This window comes from Natator depressus, chromosome 15 (assembly GCF_965152275.1).
Source record: "Natator depressus isolate rNatDep1 chromosome 15, rNatDep2.hap1, whole genome shotgun sequence".
In the NCBI taxonomy this organism is placed as follows: domain Eukaryota; kingdom Metazoa; phylum Chordata; order Testudines; family Cheloniidae; genus Natator; species Natator depressus.
Window position 1 is genome coordinate 32924122 of NC_134248.1, and position 25159 is coordinate 32949280.

General features: G+C 40.8%; 1 protein-coding gene across 2 annotated transcripts in view; it reads right to left on the bottom strand.

The window, feature by feature from the left end:
* The window catches only part of KREMEN1 (kringle containing transmembrane protein 1), a 57544-nt gene extending 33713 nt beyond the window's left edge, over window positions 1-23831 (bottom strand). Inside the window, exons 1-3 of one of the 2 annotated variants that reach the window (XM_074972365.1) lie at window positions 23570-23831; window positions 20181-20315; window positions 7472-7634 (exon numbers count right to left, since the gene is read on the bottom strand). In XM_074972365.1, coding sequence (XP_074828466.1) covers window positions 7472-7634; window positions 20181-20315; window positions 23570-23648 — 377 coding nt within the window. In that variant the 5' untranslated portion in view covers window positions 23649-23831. The remainder of the gene's footprint in view (window positions 1-7471; window positions 7635-20180; window positions 20316-23569) is intronic. The other variant, XM_074972366.1, reaches the window with a different exon arrangement.
* Window positions 23832-25159: the final 1328 nt, after the last annotated feature.

The following is a 25159-nucleotide window of genomic DNA, read 5'->3' on the forward strand; positions in this document are numbered from 1 at the left end:
CTTCAGGAGTGGTTGAGAGGACAAGGTTACCACCAACCTTGTCCTCAAATGTTATGAAAGAAAACCAAAAGGGCCTTTTTACACAAGATGCAGGGAAGTAGAGAATCAGCCCCAAAGGAAATGTAGGACCATTGAGAGCTTACAACACCACAAAAGGTACTTGTCCAGCTAACTTCCTAAAAATGATCCACTGCTTCTTGAACTCTTAAAGATGCAGTACTATTACTGGCTACCACTGAAAGAGAGGGTGCTGCCCGCAGGGTATCCTCTGTGAGAGTTCTGGAACTCTGGAACTTGGTTCCTGCATTAATACAAAACAGCCCAAACTTGATGACTTTCTTGGCATGCTGCAAAAGAAATTTATTTTACAGCATTTTGGGGAACATTTGATTGGGTTAGGGAAGGGTCTGTTCTGTAGCTTTGATTAGCCTGGCTGGGCTAATTAATTATTTGTATATGATTTTTTTGCTGCTGTATGGTATTACTTAAAATCACAAATCTAATTAATTCTTAACTTTCTGTTTGGGCATTTTAAAAATTATTTTAACCTAAAAGAAATAAAAGAAGACTAACAGAATTAAGTTCACCAAGCATCAGCCTTTCACTTCTGGAGGGTTAGGTTCAGACTTGCCCTCTGTCCAAAACCAAAGCCAGCTACTTATCTCGTCTTGGTGAACATTTGTCACTGTCATAAAATTATCGTACAATTTGCCATGACCTGCCTTTTGTGTCTGAGACACGCTGGACTGAAGGAGCACATATGTTGCACGGTAAGGTTAGGGTGAACTAGCAAAGCTTTGTGGGAGATCCAACATTAGAACTGCAAAGGGTATTGCAGCTAAAGAATGAGGAGCTAGAAACAATTGCCAGAATTAGGGGAGCATGACTGTAATAGCAGGGTTGCTGCCAGTCAAGATCTGAGATGCACTGGTAGAGGTACTGGAGAAGGAAGGCCCAAGAATAGGATAGCAGAGGTTATTTTTTTGTCAGGATTGAGGTACGGTGACAGAGCTTGCTGGAGGCTGGTGGATGTGGAAATATATCAGCAAGAGGCTGTTCTAGCTGATAAAGGAGGTCCATTGGTGGAGCTGTGTGAGAGAAGCTTATATTGTGATAAAACCGTCTTTTTCTCACCTTAGCAGTTGTGGGAAGTGTTACTGTTGTACCTGCAATCTGGGCATCAAATGCTTTTAATTACAGCTGCATAAATCATGCTAATAGGATTTAATGCAGAAACATCTTAAAATGCAGGGAAAGTGTAGACAGATAGTCGCTAATAGCTTTGGAAATCTTTGCTTTGTTTCCCAGTGGTTGCATGGAGACAAACAAGAAATGAGTGTCCTTCAGATCTTCAACACCATAGTCTGCCTAATTCTGTTATAGCTGAAATGAGGTTTTACAGAGCATTATGAGATATTTCAATTTCCTAACACAAAAAGTGTTGCAACCAACACAGGGGAATTCTATATTAGACCTCGTCTTGAGAGATAAAGAGGAATTGATCTCAGAATTAAAAATTAATGGTAGCTTAGGTAAAAATGATTATGACTTGATCACATTTGTAATGTGCAAAGAGAACACAGTCCAAACCAGTAATACGTATCTTAGGTGCTTTAAAAGTCCCAATTTCACAAAGCTCAAAATAATTATGAGCCAAATCAGTGTGGAGAAAGAATTCAATCAAAAAAATCTGAATGATAATTGGGAACTGTGTGTGGGAGATGGGGAAACTGCAAGTGATGAATATAAATCAGAAGCTAGGAATTGTAGAAAATTGATAAGGAAAGCAAAGGGACAAAGGTGAACTCTATAGCAAGCAGAGTTAAGGACACAAAGGAGAAGTTTCCCACCTTAGTCGTCTTTTTTCCAAGCTGAAAAGTCCCAGTCTTATTAATCTCTCCTCATATGGCAGACACTCCATACCCCTAATAATTTTTGTTGCCCTTTTCTGAACCTTTTCCAATTCCAATATATCTTTTTTGAGATGCGGTGACCACATCTGCACACAGTATTCAAGATGTGGGCAAACCATGGATTTATATAGAGGCTATATGATATTTTCTGTCTTATTATTTCTCCCTTTCTTAATGATTCCCAACATTCTGGTCACTTTTTTGACTGCCACTGCACATTGAGTGGATGTTTTCAGAGAACAGTAAGGTCTGTAAAAACATCTGGACAGCATCTTAAGGTATACAAAGTGAAGTGACAGAAATAGAGAAATTGTCAAAGAGCAAAGGGACTGTAAACCAGAAAGAAGCAGAGATATAATTGTTCAATCAAGAAGCCAACAGATCACATCAAGAAATACATGTATGTACTTATGCTGGAAATCAAAACAGTAAACAAAGATTGCACCATAGTCATCGCTCAAAATATAACTAAACATCCTAAGAACTTTCCCTTCAAACTCTGGGTTTACAGAGGTTGGCAACCAAGAAACTGAAAAGGGAACATACAGCAACAGGGTTTATGTTCTAGTGCATTGTATTTTCCTAATTCAAAATTCTTTTATTTCATACATGTAAATTGTTACCTATAAAGTGAATTTAATTACGATAATAATAGTTAATATACAGTAGATAACAGTACTAATTTACACTGTAAGATTAAGTAGTAGTTCCTCCTAAAACAACTAACTCTGATTTACTTGTGATTACTCACCACTTAATTGATTTGTACTTTACCCCAACTGATTGAGATAAAACACAATTTGGCCTCTAGATTGCATCTGCCTCTCTTTAGTGCTCTGATTCAGACCAGCCCTCCATTGAGCTCATTATACCTACCTGGGGAACAGATCTCTGATAAGAGGACTCTTCAGTCAAGCAAAGAGATGTGATCCAGTGGCTGGAAGCCTGTGACCTGAGTCCCGCCACTAAGGGATGAAGTCCTTGAGCTTTGGACCCAGACGATGGGACTTAGGCTTCAGCTTTGTCCCCGGGCAATGGGGCTCAGTCTTTGGCCCCGGATGGTGGGGCTTGGTCTTGGGCTTTGGCCCCTGGCCCCAGCAAGTCTAACACCAACCCTGGTGACCCCACTAAAATGGGGTTGCAACCCACTTAGGGGTCCCGACCCACAGTTTGAGAACCACTGAGCTAGACAATATGGGATACTTTTTTAACAGAGAGAGTAATTAATCACTGGAACACTTTACTAAGGGGCATGGTGGATTCTCCATCACTGATGAGTTTTTAAATTAAGATCAGATGTTTTTCTAAAAGCTATGCCCTAGGAATTATTTTGGGGAAGTTGTGTGGTCTGTGCAATACAGTTGGTCAGACTAGAGGATCACAATGGTCCCTTCTAACCTTGAAATCAAAGAATTTCCATGTTATAAGGATACTGTGTAATGAAACATTTTCTCTCTTTGTATACAAATAAAGTATGACAAATATTGCAAATAGGGTATGATTGTGGGACCTAGCATTTTTCTGACTAAGGATATAATAAACCTTTTCACTTTTACAGCACCTCCCATCCAGAGAACTCAAAAACACTTCCCAAACATTAACAAATGTAACCTCAAAACACTCACACGAGGTAGGTTAGTGGAGGGAAGGAGTGATTTATCCATTGTCACCCAGCAAATGAGTGACAGAGCAAGGAACAGAACTCACGTATCCTGAGTCACAGTGATTATCAAAGCTATTTTCCAAGAGACTATAGTTTTCAAAAGTATCCATCAATCCTCCTTCAACATACCTGCAAGGCTATTTCTCAGCATAGTGATCTAATCAGTGAAGAAAAATGGCTCTGACATTCCAGTCACACTCCATTGTGAGGAGGAAAGCAGCAGTTGAGCAGGCTTTCATAAAAAAGGCTATATTTGGCAACTTAGTCAAATTCCTGGGGCTCACGTTCTAGATCACAGGGCTCTTTCTCTGGCTAACAGTCACCAGAAGCTATTTTGGTAAGTTAGGTGAGATAGCAATGATGGGTATTTACGTAAATTGATTCTTAGAATCTTGCCCCGTCAGTGTATTACCTGTACTCTTCTGAGCTTCCTGAGAAGTTTCATAACATTCACAACCTTACTTTGTACATTAGAGGACAAAGGTCTCACCATTAGCATCCATGTCCTATGGCCAAAGATGACTGCCAAAGCTGTTAATAAGAATACACTGAATGGGGCCTATAACAGTGTCATAGTTTCTGATTGTTTCTGTTATATTTCATGGCATACAGAGAAATTAGATAAAAACATAAATGATGTCTGCTGGAAGGATGCAACATATATGAGAGAGAGAGAGAGAGAGGCTGCTTCCTAAAATAGTCACAACTCACCACTGCAAACTGACTCCCATAGCATACTCCATTACACAGCCCCCTAGCATATAAGCAAGACCAAAGAGCCCACCACCTTTCAAAATGATGGCCTACAATTCCAACAAGATACCAAACCTTTGCACTGCAGATTTTTCAATGGCCTCTCACCCTTTCTGGCTGTGTAGTAATCTGAGAAGTTGCCTCTCGCACTGTATGTCATGGAGAGGGCTACGAGGATGCCACATGGAGTTTCTGGTGAACACCCAAAGCCTCTGGAGGCCACTCCCCCTGATAGTGCACTAGTCTGACATTAGTGGGCTTGAAGGTACATATGTTTAATGGGTTTCTGGACTGTTTTGGGGACAGAACATCCAGGTTTTTTGTGTGTGCAGTTCTGGTGGCCACCATTCTAGAAGGATGCTGAAAAATTGGAGAGAGTTCAAAGAAGACCCATGAGAATAATTAAAGGATTAGCAAACCTGCCTTATAGGATAGACTCAAGGAGCTCAAATCTATTTAGTTTAAGAAAGAGAAGGTGAAGGGATAACTTGATTACAGTCTATAAGTACCTACGTGGGGAACAAATATTTAATAATGGGCTCTTCTTTCTAGCAGAGAAAGGTATAACACAGTCCAACAGCTGGAAGTTGAAGCTAGACAAATTCAGATGTGAAATAAGGCGCACATTTTTAACAGTGAAGGTAATTAGCTGTTGGAAGGATTTACCATGGGTGTGGTGGATTCTCCATCACTGGCCATTTTAAAATCAAGATGGGATTTTTTTAAAAGATGTGCTCTAATTCAAACAGGAATTAATTCAGAGAAGTCCTGTGGCCTGTATTATACAGATGGTTAGAGTAGAAGATCACAGGCGTCCCTTCTGGACTTGTAATCTATGAAACAAGTACTCATGGCAGTACAAAAAAGACCTACCTCATGGTGCCACCTCAGCCCTAGACAAAGGTATTGGGTGTGAGTGTGGCTACCACCCCACCCCAGCCTCTATTGGGACTCTCCAACCACACCCCATTGAGCTTTCACATAAATCCATGATATTAGGAATGGGAGTATTTCTTCAGTCTTTACTTTTCTCTGCTATGTGTGTCACCATTTCTCTTGTCTGTGCCTTCTTGTCCTTAGCTTCCCACTGCCCCATCCCACCCTTCTCCTTTCCCATCACCCAGTCTGATTCTTCTCCCCACACCTTTTCTCTTTCCCCTAGGTCTAATCCACTCCTTGTCCACCCATATCCCTATTCAACATAAAATTATTGAAATTGTTTTCATTTTGTATCAATTTGTTTTGTTCAAAGACACATACACAACCCCAAGTAATGCCACTATCCGGTATTCATAACCCTGTTCATGTGCCTTCTCCCTATGTTTTTTGTTCCCTTGTCACAACTTGGTCTTATTAAAATTATAAGCTCTTTCAGAGAGTGAACTGTCTTTCTATTTGTCTGTGAAGTGCCCAAAAGCGTGCTGGGTGCTACAAAATAGTAAATAATAATTAATTAAGCCTCACCAGTCCAAATAGCAGATATGAGATAGGTAAGAAAGATATAGGTAACTTCCCCCACCACTGAAATGCAATCACTGCTGGGATGGAATGCAGCAGGCACATAGAATGGCTATTTAGAAAAGGGATTGACTTGAGGTTAGCAGAATGTAATTACCCAAGGTGAAATTTGGTGAGGACATTGGGACTAACAGCCCCCAAAACTTTCAAGTAGCCAAGCTCTTGGCTTTACATCTTACCCTTACCACCCTGCAGGGAATTGTCTCAGTACTGATCAGTATTAAAAGCACTGAAAATCTTAAAAAACAAACAAACAAAATCTCAACAACTATGGTGTTACAAATAAAAAGAATATCTTTTGCATTTAAGAAGCCAAAAACAAACATACCAAATCCCTAACCAAGAGTCTCATTTTAAACATCAGTTCTATGGCTCACATACTAAATTAAGGAGTGAGGACCACAGACTTTGGACGTTAGTCATTTTTGGAAAAAACGTTTTACATTCACTGAGCATCCAGCTGTCTCAATCAGACAGTCTAAAAATAAGATTTTTCTCTTTCAGTCAACTGGCCCTGCTCCACTGTTAAGTCCCTGAAACCAGGAGTCAGAAGGTGTTTCAGGATTGTGTTGACAGGGAAGCTTTTGTATAGGTGTATGCTCTTCTATATAGTACATTGGGTGTACTGCAGCCAAAATGCCATTTCTAACCTTTTGCAAGGTTATGCTGTGAGGAGGATGCCATTTTGCTCTACAAATTGAATTCCTCCGTGACCTCACACCTATTATGTGTATGCGGTTACACCATTCCAGCAGTACTGGTACTTGCACATTTCAGACTACACCATACTTAGCTTATCTATAGATATCAAAAGCACTTAATATGGCCTCCATTACCATAGTATCAGAGTGCCTCACAGTCTTTACTGTATTTATCCTCCACCCCCACCCCTGTGAGGGAGGGCAGTGGTATTAACCCCCTTTTAGAGATAGGGAACTGAGGCATACATGCACAAAGTAACTTGCCCAAGGGCACTCAGGAAATCTGTGGCAGAGCACGAAATTGAATGTTGGTCTCCTGAGCCCCAGACCAGCACTCTAAACACTTAACTTTAGATTTTAAACTGAAATTAAATCACAATTCTAATTCATTGAGAATGATTTAGTTTTCATAAACACAAGGGACTGAGGTATAGTGTCCAAGGGATCCAGACAGAAAGAGAACCAGGAGTGATGTTCAAATCATCCACCCAATGCTCTTTACGCCTGACATAAAGCAAGCGCTATTGTTTTAGACACCTTTCTGAAGGGATGGCCAATCATTCTCTCTTATGCCAGACTGTAGCTGATTTGTGATGTGGACTGAAGAGCTATGCTGACATGCATCTTTATGCTAAAGCTGCTTGCACCTACATGCTGTGGCCAGGGTAAAGGGAACGGATCATAGAATCATAGAAGATTAGGTTTGGAAGAGACCTCAGGAGGTCATCTAGTCCAACCCCCCTGCTAAAAGTAGGACCAACCCCAACAATTCTGATGGCGGGATGTAAACATGTCTGTTTAATTGCCATTGTTTTGACAGTCAGGGGACCCTCCATTGTATTCCATCAGCTTTTAAGTTTTGTGTCAAAGGGCTAAAGAAACATTGGGCATACAATGGTAGTAGCAGTGAGACTACTCCTTACCTGCAATAGTTGTGCTCTCCAAGCCCTCCCTCTCCATTGGGGTATTTCAGGGTATTGTAAGGATGCTGGAAAGTCTCATTCCAAAAGAGACAAGGTCTCCCCGCATGCAGGGAGGTTTGGTTCTGAGTGCCCCGATAGTCCGCCCCATTTGCAGTGTAACATTCTAGAAAATGGAGAGAGAGTGTGTATGTCATTTTCTGCAAAGGTTTGCCCCATTTTTCTTTTAATTAAACCTTTCTTGCATCAGTTCAGGCTATTAAAGACACTGTCCAGGATGTAAGTATTCCTTTGAGTTAAATTTAGCTTGACTGGCTTTCATATTACTGACAATTACTTTTACTAAATATTCTATACACCATGTATTAGCATTCTCTGATGTATCTTGAAACCAAACTACACTTGTTAAATAAATGACCAGGCTACATTTTGTGATGTATTCTTGTTTTGTAAATGAATTTAAACCCTTACTTGGTAATTTTTGCAAAATGTGTGAAATTCAGTGATGTTATGGGGCCCCCCACTTATCTGTTCACATAACTGAATTTTGATTGCATTTTGACTAAATTTATTAGGGTTTCGTTTTTTTTAATCCTTAATCGCTGTGTGAGTGGCAAAGATTCTGCGGGGCCAGGGAAAGGGCCACAGAGGATGCTGGAGCCTGGGCTGAGCATTAGCAGGGAGTTGGGATGGGTGGCAGCGTGGAAGATGGGCAGCAGGAGGGAACCAGAGGCAGGCTGCCTGCAGATGTTAGTATCATTTCAAGGATCCCTTTGTACAGTTTTGATGGTTAAAAATTAGTTCAAAGATGAAGCTGGCAAATTTTTAAAAATTACTCAGAAACAGATTCTGTTAGGGAAATGTTTGTATTTCCAGCTTGTGTTTGCTTAGGGAGAGGCATGTTCACACAGAACCCATTAACACAGATCTTGTGATTTGCTACCCCAGAAGCTATACTGTTCAATTTCCAGAGCTCCCAGCTGATTTTCTGCCTCATTCATATAACTTTTCTCCCATTTTTGCCTCTGTTTTTCTTAACTTACCAGCATTCAGCAAGGTGGCAGTTAATGTGAAACATGAATCACTAATAGCCCCAAAACCATCTAGGATGGTTACTCCTAAGACATCTTATTTCCTTGCTGAACCAGAATTTTGATCTTATCTGAATTTATAGCATCCCATTAATCATACAAATTGATCCAATGTAATCCCACATGCATACATAATTTTACCATAAACTGACAATGCAATGCACTTTTTCTATTAAATTACTTCTACATTATTCTCAAGAAACAGCCATTATAAGTAACGTACCCAAAAAATTCCATTTTCCAATTGATAAATATAGTAACTAGCAACATTTCACAGAATCATAGAAGATTAGGGTTGGAAGAGATCTCAGGAGGTCATCAGTTCAACTTCCTGCTCAAAGCAGGAGCAATCCCAACTAAATCATCCCAGCCACGGCTTTGTCAAGCCGGGCCTTAAAAACCTCTAAGTATGGAGATTCCACCACCTCCCTAGGTAACCCATTCCAGTGCTTCACCATCCTCCTAGTGAAGTAGCTTTTCTTAATATCCAACCTAGTCCTCCACCACTGAAACTTGAGACCATTGCTCCTTGTCCTGTCATCTGCTAGCACGGAGAACAGCCTAGCTCCATCCTCTTTGGAACCCCCCTTCAGGTAGTTGAAGGCTGCTATCAAATCCCCCCTCACTCTTGTCTTCTGCAGACTAATTTTTCATCTAATTGTTTACTTTAAAATGATTAGATACTGATACCAACATGACAAATCCTTGGCTCAGAATTAAATTTGCTATGTTTTATTGACATATACATTTCTCTGTATGGCATCAAATAATGGGTGAAAGTCACGAAGTCCTGTACACCAACTCATCCTCACAAAGGGCGGAAGTGGCTGTGCAAACTCTATTTGATGTGGAAAAATTCTCTCTGCCAATACCACACCACCAGTGCAGAGGCACTGCTGCCACTATTCTAGCCCACAGCCTGGTGGAAAGGGAACTGTGTAGCAGCTCTGTGTGCTGGCCCTGAGTTGGGTTGAGTTTGTCAACATTATAGCTCCTCAAACTCTCCGCATTCCATCTGCATACAGTTTGTATGTGCAGATGGAGTGGATCTCATCCTCTATGTTGCTATTTCTCATGTAGGCAATATAAGATTTATTACATCCTTAACTTTTAATTGCTCTGATGAAGTACTTGGGTTTTATAAATAATACAATTCATAGCCACATTGTTATCAGCCTTAACCTTAGCAACTTTCCATAGTTTTTAAAACAGTTTTATGGTTCTGGAGTAAAAATAAGATCTCCAAGGAACTCAATGTGGGGAATAATGTTAAATTGAAATTTGCTTGTACCAAATTAAATGTATTTCTGTATGTCAGTGAGCAAGACATCTTAGATTAAACTGAAGTGGAAGAAATCTCCTTCATGTATAGTTAGAGTTAATGTTATAGTTAAAAGAAATATAAACATATTAAGTACAGAAATGAATAATGAAGGCAGCTAAACACCCTTACCTCTGCCCTTTAGTGACACCATGCAATAATCATACAATTATGATTAAAGCATTTTAGTGATTTTGGTCCCAGATTATATTAAACTGACTTTTAAAGACATCAGTTTTTTCATATTTTTCTCTTTATGGTGGCTCTACAGGGCAGTCTCCTTTCTAAACTAAAAAAAAAAAAAGCATTGTGACATTGCTCTCCATATGAATGTGAATATAATGTAACTGGAATATGCTTCACGCAAAAGGTCTCTTGTAAGGTATCATTACAAAATTTATAATCTGAGTGTGGTCATCCAATTTGTATAAATGTATCATTCTTGTATCTGAAACTAGAAATATGAAATATAACGCTGAGGTCCCATTGTAATTATGCAAAGTGTGGACCATTAATGGTGGTTTGGAATCTTGATGGCTCCCATCAACTAGGACAATTGGTTGTAAATGGCTCTGTTTACTTGCAAGCCTTCCTGTGAGTCAGGCCAGGAAGAATGAAGGCTTGGGGTCTCACAGGACATGTGACCATGTCACCTGGTACTGGAATCCGTCTTAAACCTGGTGCTTTTCCATTTAGAAGAAGGGGTGGGGACCCAGAGAGACAAAAGATTCCTGCCTTGTGCCAAAGCTATATAAGGGGGTGGAACAGAACAAAGGGGGCTGCAGTCATGAGAAATCCCCTAGCTACCACTTGAGCTGGAACAAAGACTGTACCAGGGGAAAGGATTGGGCCCATACTAGAAAGGAGTCTAGTCTGTGAAAGAAGCTTATGGGAACATCTCTGAGGGTGAGATTTATCTGTAATCAGTTTCTTAATGTATTAGGCTTAGACTTGCGTGGTTTTTTTTTAATTTTGCTTGGTAACTTACTTTGTTCTGTCTGTTATTACTTGGAACCACTTAAATCCTACTTTTTATATTTAAGAAAATCACTTTTGCTTGTAAATTAACCCAGAATAAGTAAGTAATACCTGGGGGAGCAAACAGGTGTGCATATCTCTCTGTCAGTGTTATAGAGGGCGGACAGTTCATGACTTTACACTGTATAAGCTTTATACAGAGTAAAATGAATTTATTTGGGGTTTGGATCCCATTGGGAGCGGGGTGTCTGGGTGCTAGAGACAGGAGCACTTCTTAAGCTGTTTTCAATTTAGTCTGCAGTTTTGGGGTGCGTGGTTCAGACCCTGGGTCTGTGTTGGAGCAGACTGGCATGTCTGGCTCAACAAGGCAGTGTTCTGGAGGCCCAAACTGGCAGAGAAAATGGGCTCAGAGGTAGTCTCAGCACATCAGGTGACAGTCCCAAGGGGGTTTCTGTGACTGAACCCGTCACAAGCATATTGGATTATTTAGTCTCCAATCATATGCTTTCCAGGCCTCTAGTCATTTTCACTGCCCATCTCTGGCTTCCTCCTTTTGAGAGATGGAGCAACCAGAACTATACATTGAATTCAATGTGATGTTTTAGAGCATTTGATATTCCCAGAGAAAAACTATGTTAAGAGTGTATATCAGTAACCGAAACGAAAAAATTAAAAACCCAGGAAATTCAGAGTTAAACATAAAAGTAATCCAAACATGTCAAAATTTTGGAGGAAGTTCTGAGGTCTGGGTTACAAAGGATGTCAAACTAGATGATCACCGACCTTGGAATCTATGAAAAGAATGGAAATGCCATGAAAAAATATGGACAGTTGCCCCCAAGGAAGATGTTGACCCCTATGCTGTGAGAAGGCAGAGACACTCAGACGTATGAAGAGCTTTCTCAAAATGTCCTCCAACTGAGAGGAGTTGGGGCTTCTCTCCCACTGAGAATAATGGGAGATGGCAGACATATTAAAAGAAGACAGCTCTTTATATAATCTTCTGTAATAGAATATTCTTTAGCCTCTGGTGAAGAGGAACTTAAGCTATGAAGAGTTATGGAGAAACCTGAGCAATAATCCTAAAACAAATTCTTCAGATGTAGCTGATGCATAGGATTTTAGTGCATTTTAGCTATATAGGAAGTTTGAAGAGTCTGTAATACTGTGTTCTGTTACTGAGATCATTAAAGGTGGAAAAACACCCTCTGACTCTGCATATTAAATTTCTTGATGGACCAATGTTTAATTACTCTTAATTCCTAAACTAATTAACAGATTTACTTGTTAGCTCTCAGAAAAGTTATTTTATACTTAGAGTACATGGTGTAATTTCAGGGGATGATAAACTATATATTTCATACATAACAAAGAAGTGAATCCCCAGATTAGGTGTAAACCTTAATTCAGCCTTAAATTTGGAACCACGCCTAGTGCCGTCATAATAATGGCCTTTTAATACTTTCAGCGTTATTTTGTCTCTGGTTCCTTATGCAGACTGACACATTATTTCCTTTGCTCTTTGCCACTGCACACTGAAGAGGGGTTTTCATTGTTTTATGGGAGCTCCCTGCTCAGCTTACTGCCTTCTGTGAATCCCTTGTTTAAGTGCCCTGCTCTCCCTATATATTATATAGAGCAGGGGTGGCCAACCTGAGCCTGAGAAGGAGTCAGAATTTACCAATGTACATTGCCAAAGCGCCACAGTAATACGTCAGCAGCCCCCTATCAGCTCCCACCCTCCAGTCCCCAGCGTCTCCCACCCACCAGCAGCCCCACCACTCAGCACCTCCTGCCTGCCTCAATCAGCTTTTTCACATGCGTAGGAGTCTCTGGAGGGGAGGGGGGACGAGTGAGAGCATGGCAGGCTTGGGTGAAGGGGCAGGACAAGGGGTTGAGCAGTGAGCACTACCCGACACATTGGAAAGTTAGCATCCGTAGCTCCAGCCCCGGAGTCAGCACCTATTCAACGAGCTGCATATTAATCTCTGAAGAGTCACATGTGGCTCCGGAGCCAGAGGTTGGCCACCCCTGGTATAGAGCCTGTGGGTGCCTAACTCAGGGTTGTGAATTCCACCGGGTGGCAGGGTACCTACACGTTTGGCATTGCAATGTGTAAGTGTTTATGGAACTTCACAGACAATCAACTGCCAGACTTCAGGTCCAAGTAACTTATCATTTGATTTAGATAATCTTTTTAAGGCTTTTATTGGTACAAATTAAAAGTAATGGCAAAAGTTAATCAGGCATTTCAGAGCCTTCAACAAGATTTGATTTGGGATCAGTTCTAGAAATGGGCAAAAGTTGTAATTTACCCAAACTAGTTTACATGTCCCTACCTGCAACCACTAACACAGAAAGCAATGATTCCTCCTTGCTTTGTGGACAGCAGGAGACAAAAAACTCCTCTAAGATCAGAGTGGTTATCAGTCCAAAATATCACCTGCTCCACACATTTTAGGTTACCTGAATAATTCAGTGTTGCAGGTGAACCTTTTGGATACACATAAAAATGCAAATCAGGTTTTTCCATCATTCAAACAAGCCACAAAGATTTGTATAATCATATGAAATAGATTTAAGGTCAACAGAATGTTGCCTTCTCCTTCAATTCCCCCTCCCATCCTACTGATAACTTTTCCATATAATCTTAGAGAAGGATAATGAGATAAATGTGCCAGAAAAAAGAGAGGAAAAATGCAGAGCCAAAAATGACAGACAAAATAATATAGAAGCAAGTTGAATAAAGGCAGCTACCAGGAGTAATGCGCATCCCCAGGAAAGGTCTTTGCTGCAGTTTAGTGCTTTAACTTTTTTTTTAAAACCAGAAGGTACATTATCTGAAGACTGCTCAGAAATTAGAGGAATGCTGCACTATTAGCACTACCTGTATATGTACCTTTATATGACTATAAACAGACACAAAGATTAAACTAAAGATGAATACCAGCCTGTCATAGATTTGCTAAAATGCCTCACATTTTAACTCACATTATTAGCTACCTTTCATTTTAACATTTTCATCTCAATCTGTATTAGTTGTCCCCCAGCTTTGAATTCCACTGCATCAGAATTTGCAGGACATCTTACAGAGGAGTGAAAGTCAGAACTGTCACCATTCCTCCAAGCTACTATAGCTGCAGCAAGATATTATCCACAAATAATGTGAGCCTATGCCCTTGAAAGCTGTGACAGATTCTCTGCTTTTGTTTCACACTAAAAAGAGATTTGGGGCAATTTCATAGAAAATCTGCAGTTTGGTACAACTCAAGGTCCCTGAGTCTTCATTAGATCTAGATGATGAATGCTACAGGCAGGAAAACTGCATGCAGTAAACATACAGATTATTCCAGCAAAATTTAATTTACTAATTTACAAAATTTACAAAATTTACAAAATTTAATTTACTAATTTAATGAAATTTAGCAATTTTTTACCAAGTTAAAATAATGGTACACACATTTTGTTGCACAGCAGAGACTTTCTAAAATAAGACAGTTTAATATTTGCTAGTGAAAAACTCTATTTTTGACATAGCAATAACATACAGGTTTTTCAAGCAAATCTTATTTTAACTTTTTTAATCAAAACCCCTGTCATAAATATAAAGGGAAGGATAACCACCTTTCTGTATACAGTGCTATAAAATCCCTCCTGGCCAGAGGCAAAACCCTTGCACCTGTAAAGGGTTAAGAAGCTAAAATAACTTCGCTGGCACCTGACCCAAAATGACCAATGAGGGGACAAGATACTTCCAAATCTGGAGGGGGGGGGGGAACAAAAGGTTTGTGTCTGTCTGTGTAATGCTTTTGCCGGGAACAGATCAGGAATGCAGCCTTACAACTCCTGTTAAGTTAGTAAGTAATCTAGCTAGAAATGCATTAGATTTCCTTTTGTTTAATGGCTAGTAAAATAAGCTGTGCTGGATGGAATGTATATTCCTGTTTCTGTGTCTTTTTGCAACTTAAGGTTTTGCCTAGAGGGATTCTCTGTGTTTTGAATCTGATTACCCTGTAAGATATTTACCATCCTGATTTTACAGAGGTGATTCTTTTACCTTTTCTTTAATTAAAATTCTTCTTTTAAGAACCTGATTGATTTTTCATTGTTCTTAAGATCCAAGGGTTTGGGTCTGTGTTCACCTGTACAAATTGGTGAGGATTCTTATCAAGCCTTCCCCAGAAAAGGGGGTGTAGGGCTTGGGGTGATATTTTGGGGGAAGACGTCTCCAAGTGGGCTGTTTCCCTGTTCTTTGTTTAAAATGCTTGGTGGTGGCAGCATACGGTTCAAGGACAAGGCAAAGTTTGTACCTTGGGGAAGTTTTCAACCTAAGCTGGTAAGAATAAGCTTAGGGGGGGTCTTTCATTCAGGTCTCCACATCTGTACCCCAGAGTTCAGAGTGGGGAAGGAACCTTGACAGCCCCAATCCTGCAAAAAAACCAAACCAAACCACTTACTTACATACTTAACTTTGTTAAATGTAACTAGAGAGACAAGATGGGTGAGGTAATATCTTTTATTGGACTTCACCCACTTTGTGTCTCTAATATCCCAGCCTGACATGGCTACAATTTAACTGAAAGTAGTCATATTAAAGATCAATGGGAGTACTCACAATGTATTAATTCAGACACAGGTATAAATGTTTATAGGATTGGGGCTTTAATGGAAACAGGGCTTTTCATTGCATTTCCCAGTATTTTGGATTGTTTTGTGCAGCTCTGACCATTAATGAATCCGTGGGACATAGTCAGTAATAGCTCCTGAGTCATTATGTCTGTAAATTATTTAAAATTTGATGGGAGATATACTATCTAGAACCATTGTGCAGATATGATTTAACGTTAATCATTTTCCAATATTTTATTGAATTTTCTAACAGTCTTGGAAGGTGCCACTCTATAATTCTGAAAAATCAATATAATTTGTCAAATTGATTCAAAACCCAAAACTTCTCAGTAATGCTATAATATTTTTTTAACTACTTATGATCAAAAGGTATTTCTAATTTTCCATAACAAATATATTAATTTTACCCATTAAAAACTCAAAGGCAGAAAACTCCATGCTTAAAGAGGCAGAATGCATCTATGAATTATCATTCACAAAAATATTTTTTGGATAAATAAAATACCAAATTTGAAGTGATTCATCAAATGTTTAACAAAACTCTATAGTAATAAAACACAGTTTAATACAGGTTGCTAAAAAATTGGAAAACTGATATATAAAGTGGGATAACACTCTTGTTCAACCCTAGTATGTAGATATACACACCCCAGCACCATCAGCACCAAATCATGCCTTCCCAGGCATGGCAGAGCAAAGCTGACTTTCACATAAGATAGATATTGATGTCACCCCCAACTCAAGCTGCCATGATGAGCATGACATTAGCCCTAATGGCGTCACTCTGTATCTAGTATTCAGAATACAGATAGAGACATGAAAGTTCCCCCATGTCATGCATGGACTATTGACTTCCACAGTTTGTTTGATGCACACCGTCCCCATGACAGGAAGTGACTGTTTTGATGGTCTGCTCTCTAAAGCCAAAAGAGCCTGAGAAATTCCAGAGAACATCACTCTACTGATGGACTGGTAGAAATATACTACAGCCCTTTTAGTTCTCCACCGTTGCAAGAGTGGTCCCTAAAAAAGTGGTTTTATCAAGTCAGTATGGTTTACAGGTGGCCTGCAAAAAGTGAAATGAGAGGGGAGGTGAGTCAATGCTGTTGGCAGAAGTCCTTGGATGAATCTGATTATTTCCGCCATATAGAATTCTCAATAGTGCATCATGGCTATGTAGGCAGCAAAGAAATTATTTTCCTTCTAGTCTGCACAGCAGACCTGTTCCAGGCAGTTGATGGCTTGGTGGATCTGGTCTGCTTCTTCTCAGTTAGAGAGCTGTGTTTTTCTCATTGTAAAGAGCTTTTGTTACTTTGAGGACAAAAATTACTGAGACTGAGAACTAATTAGCAACAGAGAAATGGCTTGAAGGGACTAATGTTCACTCTGTTTGAATTTCAGCCAGTCTTGCTCCCTGAGGTTTTGGAGGACTTAAGTTTGCTTTGTGTCCAAACCTGTGAATTGGAGCCATGTCCTTTGTGGCTGTTGAAGGCCAGTAGAGAAGTAATGAACTTTTTGTTGTGGACAATTGTCAGTGCCTCTCTTAAAAAAAAGAAAGAAAGAAAAAGGGCAGAATGCCCACGATCCTTAAGGAAGACATTGTTGGCTCCTGCTTAAGAAACCATTGCTTGACTTCTACCAAAGTGCCAGTTTTTGGAGAAAGTTCATTGAGAAGGCTGTGGCAAATCAACTCTGGAAATTTCTGTAGTCCTCATATTTGTTGGATCTTTGTCTGCTAGGTTTCAGTGCTAGGTTTGAAGTTGAAACTGCACTGGTTGCAGAGCATCATCTATTGGTGGATGAGAATAATGTGTCCATGCTGATAATATTAGATCCATCAGCTGTCTTTTGATACCTTTGCCCATGATATTTTATTGGGGTGTATACAGTTACTATTAGATATGGATGGAATTACTTGAGTGGTTCTGATCATTCACAGCTGGAAGGTCTGTTCAGTGTGTATATGAAACTCCTAGGCAAGTCACTGAGAAAACATTGGTGGAGTGTGCAGTGTACTGACAGCACTCAGCTCTGTTTTCATCATATCCAACCACCCTGGTACAGTGGAACAAGCAACCCACTTTATATTTACAAAGTCTGAGAGTGGATAAGGGTGAGCTGGTTAAGGCTTAATCCAGATAAGCCAAAAAGGTATTGGTGGGTCAGGAGGGGAAAAATCAAAAGAGAGTGTAGTGATAGCTGTACCTCATGCAGGGAGAGAGTGCCTGCTTTATGTGATTTGGGTTCAAAATTAAGAGTTTATTAGAGCCAGAGCTGCTTTTGGAACATCAAATAGCAGCTGAAGTCAGTAAGAGTTTTTTTCCATCTGTCTCTGATTAGACATGTGTGACCTTTTTTCTCCGATGTGGGGACCTTACTACCATTATCCAGGCCTCTGTCACCCTGGGTCTAGATGGCTGCCTTGTGCTCCACATGGGATTACTCATAAAGACCATTTGGAAACTTAAGGTAGCACAGAATGTAGCTGCCTGCCCATTGCAAAGTCTGTGACATAGAGAGCATATAGCAGTGATATTCCAAGAGCAGCACTAGTTCTCAATAAGTTTCTGGGTGGAGTTCAAGGTATTGGTTTTAATTTAAAACCACCCGGTGCAAGACCCCATTACCTAGGATCGTGTTTCTCTCCCCATGCCACACTACCACTTCTTAGATCAGTGGAGACACTTGAGCTAGAGTGACCAGATAGCAACTGTGAAAAAACAGGACAGGAGGTGGGAGGTAATAGGCACCTATAAAAGAAAAAGTCCCCCAAAACAGGACTGTCCCTATAAAAACAGGACATCTGATCACCCTAGCTACAGCCCCTTCTATTATAGGGAGAGGGAGCAGTAAACAGGGTGCTTTATTTAAAGACGTTCTTAACTGTCAAACTTGTGTCCCTCCTTTATCAACAAATGTGAGATTTTGTAAACATTATGAGCATGCTGCAATGTTTATCGTTAAATAAATACCTGCAAGAATGGATGTCAAGGCTCATGGATGAAAGGGCTGAAGGTTGCAGTATGAACTAAGTCAAGTCTTAGAATATTCTTGTGAAATAGGGAAGAGTGTCTTTAGTTTTTGTGGGACACTTAATTAGAAAATTTAGAATTGGAAACTTGCTGATTCAAAATATTTTACTGAAAAGTGTCAGAATTTCTAGTGTTTTGTTTTAATTTGAGGAAGGTGCCAGGAATTCTGGATTGGTGCCAGATAATTTATTCTAAAAAAACCAGGGCATGTGGAGAGTATCAGCCAGTCAGTGATGGCTGTGGTGGAGAGGGCAGTAAGAAAGAGAGAGAGTAAGGAAGCAGATATCTCCATCTTAGATTTCAATACAATAGTAATGCGATGTCTATAACATTAGCCTGTAAGAGCCCCCTATGGGGCAAGGACAGAGCATGTAGGGTCCTACATTTCCCACAGCTGAATTGACAGTTTTGGTGGTGGTTTGTTCTTATTAAAATTATTCAGTAAAGTTTATGAAGAGAATAACACAGTTACAGCAGCTTTCTAAAAGCAGGAAGTGAGATCATGGAGCCAATTTACATTCTAGGGGGACTGGTCTGGCAACTGGTGGCCAGATACTTAGTGCAGATTTAGTGCTTGGACTCCTTCTGCATGTGCATGTGTGTATATGCATGTGGCAGCTAAAGCCTCCTGCTGAACAGGATGAGAGGATACTGTATATCACTCTTGCCTACATCACAGCACGCAGGGCATCTCCCAGAGACTTTGAAGAAGTTCCTTTTAAGTTACCCTCCACACAAACTAAACTGTTTCTAAACTGCAATTTGGAACTTGAGCAATCCTCCTTAAATGAAAAGAGCTTTATCTAGGTGCAGATGGCAACAGTTACAGGCACTAACCAGATGTTGCAGTCTCTAATTTGATTGAAAGGATATAATTAAACAACAAACATTTAATGAAAGAGTAAAATTATGGAAAGAAGGACTGAAACCATTTAACTGATGCCAAGATATCCCAATAGTAATAGAAGTTGGGGCCCAGGGATTGAAGGGCCAGAACACAAACTTACCTTCCTGAGAGGAGAGCCTAGTTGTTGCCCTATGGACATAGGAATAGGGGTTTTGTTATTGTAGATTTCCACTGTATTTTATGTGGGAACACTGATTAAAACCAGAAGACACTTCAGGAGATCAAACAGACAAATATGGCTTCTGTGGTCATTATTAAAAATATTTTTACCAGACCAATAATTTTCTTTGAAGATGCAGTTTTATAGATTGAATACCAGCAGGTCATTTGCATATTGTGAGCGGATTGGTTAAAAATTTTGCACTGCATGTTGTGTTATGATACAGGCAAACTAGCCTATGAGCACAGGAGGCATTTTAGATGTTAAAATTAAAAATTGTATTTTGCAAACTTTGTTTTTTTTTATCTATAATGCATAAAAAGTGCTGTAGCAGCTCTGGTTTTGCACCTCTTGGATGATGTTCAACCTCAAGGTGATAGACTCATTCAGACTTGCTTTGTGATTCTTTGGACTAGAAGTAAGGGAGACATCACTTTGACACAGAACACATCTTTAGGTAGAGTTGAGTAATCTCTTTGCTGCTTTTTAACATAGCATTGTTTTCAAATATAGTTCCACTGTCCAAGTGTGGTGGAAAACCAGGAAACTCAACCCCTTGGAAATTGTGCCAGTAACATGTAGATTTTTATTTACCTGCCCCTTGCGCTGATGTACAAGTGTGCTGTGCTGAAGTATCTTCGTTGAATACTTCACCATCTCTCAAGGTGGTTAGAAATGCTGTATTGAGTCTAAACAGAGTATTTCCCCATTCACTGCAGGGATGGGAGGCTGTGAGAGAAGGAGTAAGAAAATAAGGCAAAAAAGATCAGGAGATTCAAGTGGGAGGAAAACAGGAAGCTGCTGATTCCAGCATTGTTAAGTGGAGTGGGACTAGAGAAAGGAAAAATAGGCCAAATCTGGCAACAGGAAGGGCAGAAATAATAGCATCCTTATAAATCATGTAGACCTATGATGGAGAAATTGAAAATGAATATTAAAAATACAGCTCCAAGAGACCACATTCCATCTGGCATTAACAGGCATCCATATTGAATATAAGGGGGAAGGGAAGAAGTCCTGAGTCCTCTGGCACTGAGTCCTCTGCCAACAAATGCAGCTCTTCCCTTGACATTAAGTAGCATGAGTTCACTCATCCCAATTTCAAATTCAATTGAACATTGTGGTTGGATTAAATTTTAACATTATTGGATTAAACATTTGTCTTAGAAGAGACTGTGTAAGACATAGCAGAGAAGGGAAGAAGAAAAATAATAAATGAAAATAAACAGCACTAAATTTAAAAAGCAATTGTTATTGCATTGACAGTCATCAGATGAAGTATTCCATATCATGAAATTCCCAAAGTGAAGGTTTCTCCCACATCATCAGCTCAGCCATGATGCATATGCTCTGTATTCTCTAGTTCTGTATTTATTGCAGTGATGTATGAAAAATTACATTTAACAAAGAAAAGAAATATAAATTAGCAAAAATGTGTCATACACCAACTTACAAGCATAAATGTTTCTCTGGCAGTATAATTTCATGACTTTGGAGTACTATACTCCTAACCCTAATTGTTTTTACAGGCCCTAGTTTGTCACATTTAATTTCTCTGGGATTTAATGTTAAAAATAAAAACCAAGAGGTGCAGTTTAAAAACTCTGCAGACTTCCCTGGTGCAGCAGGTTCTGAAGGTCCTTGCTGGAGAGTTAATATACTTGTAGAGCTGCCAAAGTGCTGTAATCTCCTTTGTCAGAACCTTAGCAGCTTGCTGTGCTTAAAAGATCCATCACCCTTTGCTATGAATCCTCTCAAGTTTACAGTAACCTCCTGCTTCAGCAGCAAGAGTGTACATTTCTATAATTAAATAGCTGCCCACTTAACTACCTACTCTTGGATGTGAGCCTATCCATCTTTAAAGTTTACAGTGAATGAAGCCAGATGTTGGGCAGATGTGTCTAGGTGTGTGTGGGAATGGAATCCTTCCCACCAGGCCATGAAGTAACTGTCTACTGGCTCACATGCAGTCCTCCTGCGGGAAGTTCTGACATAATATGGATCTTCTCATGCCAAGTCCCCGCAGGGAGTGTGAATGAAGTAGCACTCCAAGCCACAAAGGAAGTAAACACCTGCTTTGTGCAGCAATGATTCCACAGCCAGAGGGCACTCAGAAGGGCTAGATTTGCCCCATCTGTGCAGCTGTCAGCCCATCCCATATTTTCAGTTATCTATGATTGCTATTTTGAAACACACTCGCTCACGTTCTGCTCCTTGCAAGTCAAAAAAAATCAGCTGCAGGTATAGGCCAAGTCTGCACAAATTTCAGCCTAAAAACTGATTTAGGGGTTAAAAAGTTGCATGCAAATAAAAAAAGGGGACTGTCACAGAAACTATTTTGTAACCTTAACTCTAGCAGTCATCTTTGCATCAAAGCAAAGTCACTGTTTGTTAGATGTTTAGTCACAGCTAAAGTCAATTTCTCCACTCAATTTAAGGCCAGCAAGTGTGAGTGTAGAATTCATCCCATTATCTGCTGTGTGTGACATCAGTTAGTTCTTGTAGAGATGGTTTTATGCCAGCACAAACAGTATAATGATTTCAGGTGGGGAATAAGAACCAGGAATGATTATAAAAAGAAAATGAAACACTGCAGAAAAATGACCTTTAAGCAGAAAATTCATCATGTATCCAGGCGGCCCCAGTAGCTCTGACAGTTGTCAGTAACAGGAAGCTAATAGCCTGCATGCCCCATTGCCTTGGAGGGGCAGGTCTCTCTCATGTTAACAAGACACTGGCAAAATGGGGGTTGGGTGACACACCTCAGTCTCTGTCTGTGCAGCAGGACCCAGACTGTAAGAAAAAGAGGTGGCACCAATTATTTCTCTAAACATAAACATCTCTCCCTCTGCTCACAGGCAGGCTTTCCCAACCAACCCAAATAAGAGGTGAGTCTGGTAAAAGCATCCATAATTCCCCAGCCTCACATAATCACCTATAACACCTTCCCCAATTCAAGCCCAGCTGTAAAGAAGTTATATAGTGACGTAAGTGTAGGAGTGTAACCTGAAGGGAAGTCTACGGCATACAAAGCCTTCTCGATGGAGAACCCCAGAAAACATCCACAGGCTGAGTTGTTGGGATCCTGTAGCTGGAGCTGCGTAAAGGCTTGCTCACCCTCGACCGCCATAAGCAAGTAGATTTTAAGACATTTAAAACATTTACACTTCACTTATTGATGTCAATGAAATTACAAATGTTTTGGCTAATTCTTAGTGTCACAATAAAGAACTAATTAGTAAATGCTGAGGCTATAGCGATGTCAGGGCGGTGGGTGGGATTAAGAACCTGAACACAACAAAACATTTACAGAAACAGAAAATTCAACCGTCACTCTTCAGGAAGAAGAAAGCCTGGTGCCTCCCAAAGGCTGGCTCTGCTGGTTTGACGCAGCCCTAAATTAATGTCATTTGTCTCATTTCCTAGGGATTAACTGCTTCTACCGCTCAGCATGCTCCTCATTCCCTACAGGTACCCCCAGCTGTGCGGAGTTGGGAGACGACTCATGTTGCTTTCGTTTGCTCACTTAACATTTCTTCAGCCTCAGAGCCAAATGCAGCAGTTTCAGTATCTCTCATTTCTGTCTGTCTCTCTCTGTATATACACCACACAGACTCTCCTGTCTCTGACCGATTCCTTACAAAATCCCCACACTCAATGCAAGAGGGTTTGCAATCAGCCAGGTGCAGCGAATAGCCATGAAAAAATACCTCCCAGCTGCAAACAAATTAGTCCGAGCTTTGTATCAAGTCTGCGGGGGAAGGGGCGGGGAGGGGGAATAGCTTCGGGATCCTGCAGCTGAGCGCATCCTGGGTGCAGATACAGAGCGACCCGGCCCAAAGGGGCAAAGTCACCTCCGGAGCCGCTGGGTGAGCTAGACCAGCCAGCCAGGTCCAGCTTTACAACAGCGACTTTTCCCGAGCCGCCGAGTGAAAGAGCCCAGTCCGTGCGAGACATTCCGGGCGCAGCCAAACGTCACTCACCGGAATAGAGCCGCTCAAAGCAGAAAGTCAGCGCCAGTCCCGAGAGGGCGAGTGCCACGGTGGCTGCGGGACGCTCCATGGGCGAGGGCCGGCAGCAGGTCCCGGCTTGGCTCCTTCATCCAGCACAGCGGGGAACGAAGCCTCCTGCCTCGGGTGCTTCTGTGCTGGGGTGCAGGGAAGGGGAAATACAGCGATAGCGAGACACCCTACAGCATCTGCTCTACAACTGCAGCCCCCAGCAGAGCGAGGGATCCAATTACGGGCCATGTGACAGGAAAGAACAGAAAACCAATACCCCAACCTGCTGCAGCCCCTTGGCCCGGCCTGATCCGCCTTATTTCCTCCCGTTCGGAACAAGCTGGAAGCTGGGACTAAGATTCCCTAAGGGCATAAGGAAGGTTTCATAGAGATGGACATAATTTCTAGCTCAGAAAAGCCTCCTCTCCTTTCCCATTAGCGCCACAGTGAGCTTCTGTCGCCTCTTTTCAGTGTTAAAAATCCTAAATTAATCATTTACCGTATTCCACAAATCTTCCTTCTTTTACCTCTCTTTATCCTCTCAGGATCTGTTATTGATTCGGTTTCAGTAGGCAATTCACTAAAGTTAGAAATGCACAGCCATCAAATCCCTCCGATTATCTGAACGTCCTCGTTGTTCCTTTGAAACCTGATAGTTCTCTGCGTTCCAGCTGTCAGCGACACCTGAGCTCCTGTGTTTGCTCCCTCGAGCCAAGTGAAATTTCAGTTGAGTTCAGAGAGAGTTTGACACAAAGCACATGGTATTTTCCCACAAGATGATAGGAATAAGTACAGACAAAGCCTCTTTTTACTGACAAAAATTCAGCGGCTTAACTCCATACTAATTAAAACATACACCCACCTGCTACGATTCCATACACTCTCTGCAGATCTATTGCCCCCCATAAACACGCGCACCTTTTGTTTACATGGGGTGCATACACACTAGCACAGCAATATGTGCAGTGTTTTGAATGCCCTCTAGCAGTAGTTCTAATTATAATAATTCCTGGTACAGGAAAATGCTTGTTGAACTAGACTATTCAGAATCCTTTACAAGAAGGAGGGTGTGTCTGGAGAATGAAATCATACTAGCTTGTCAGCAGCCCTACTCAAGGTATCTGTCTTTCCATTAAATCCAAAAATTTCACATTTCTGAAAAGACAGAGGACTTGCAGGGGTCAGATATACACAGTAATGCCACTGAAAGAAAAGCCCAGCAACAAAATGTCCCATACAGGCAGAGTTACAGATATGGAAGGAAGCAAAGGTTTTAAATCCTATTTGGAGAGCACTGGGTTGTTGCTAACAGTGTGGCTGAAGATAAACAAGAAAATGCTCCTTTCCATAACAGAACAAGATTATGGGCTGCTAAAAAAAAATTTAGTAGCACACATTAAATTAAAAGAGAAAAATGATTACATCTGCCAGATACTGGAAAGACACTATCAGCCCAGCCCATAGATTGCTCTAGAGAGGAGGTGGGCAAACTATGGCCCGTGGGACCCTCCTGCCCGGCCCCGGCCCCTCCCCTGTTCTTCTCCTGCCCCCACAGCCTCAGAGCGCCACGAG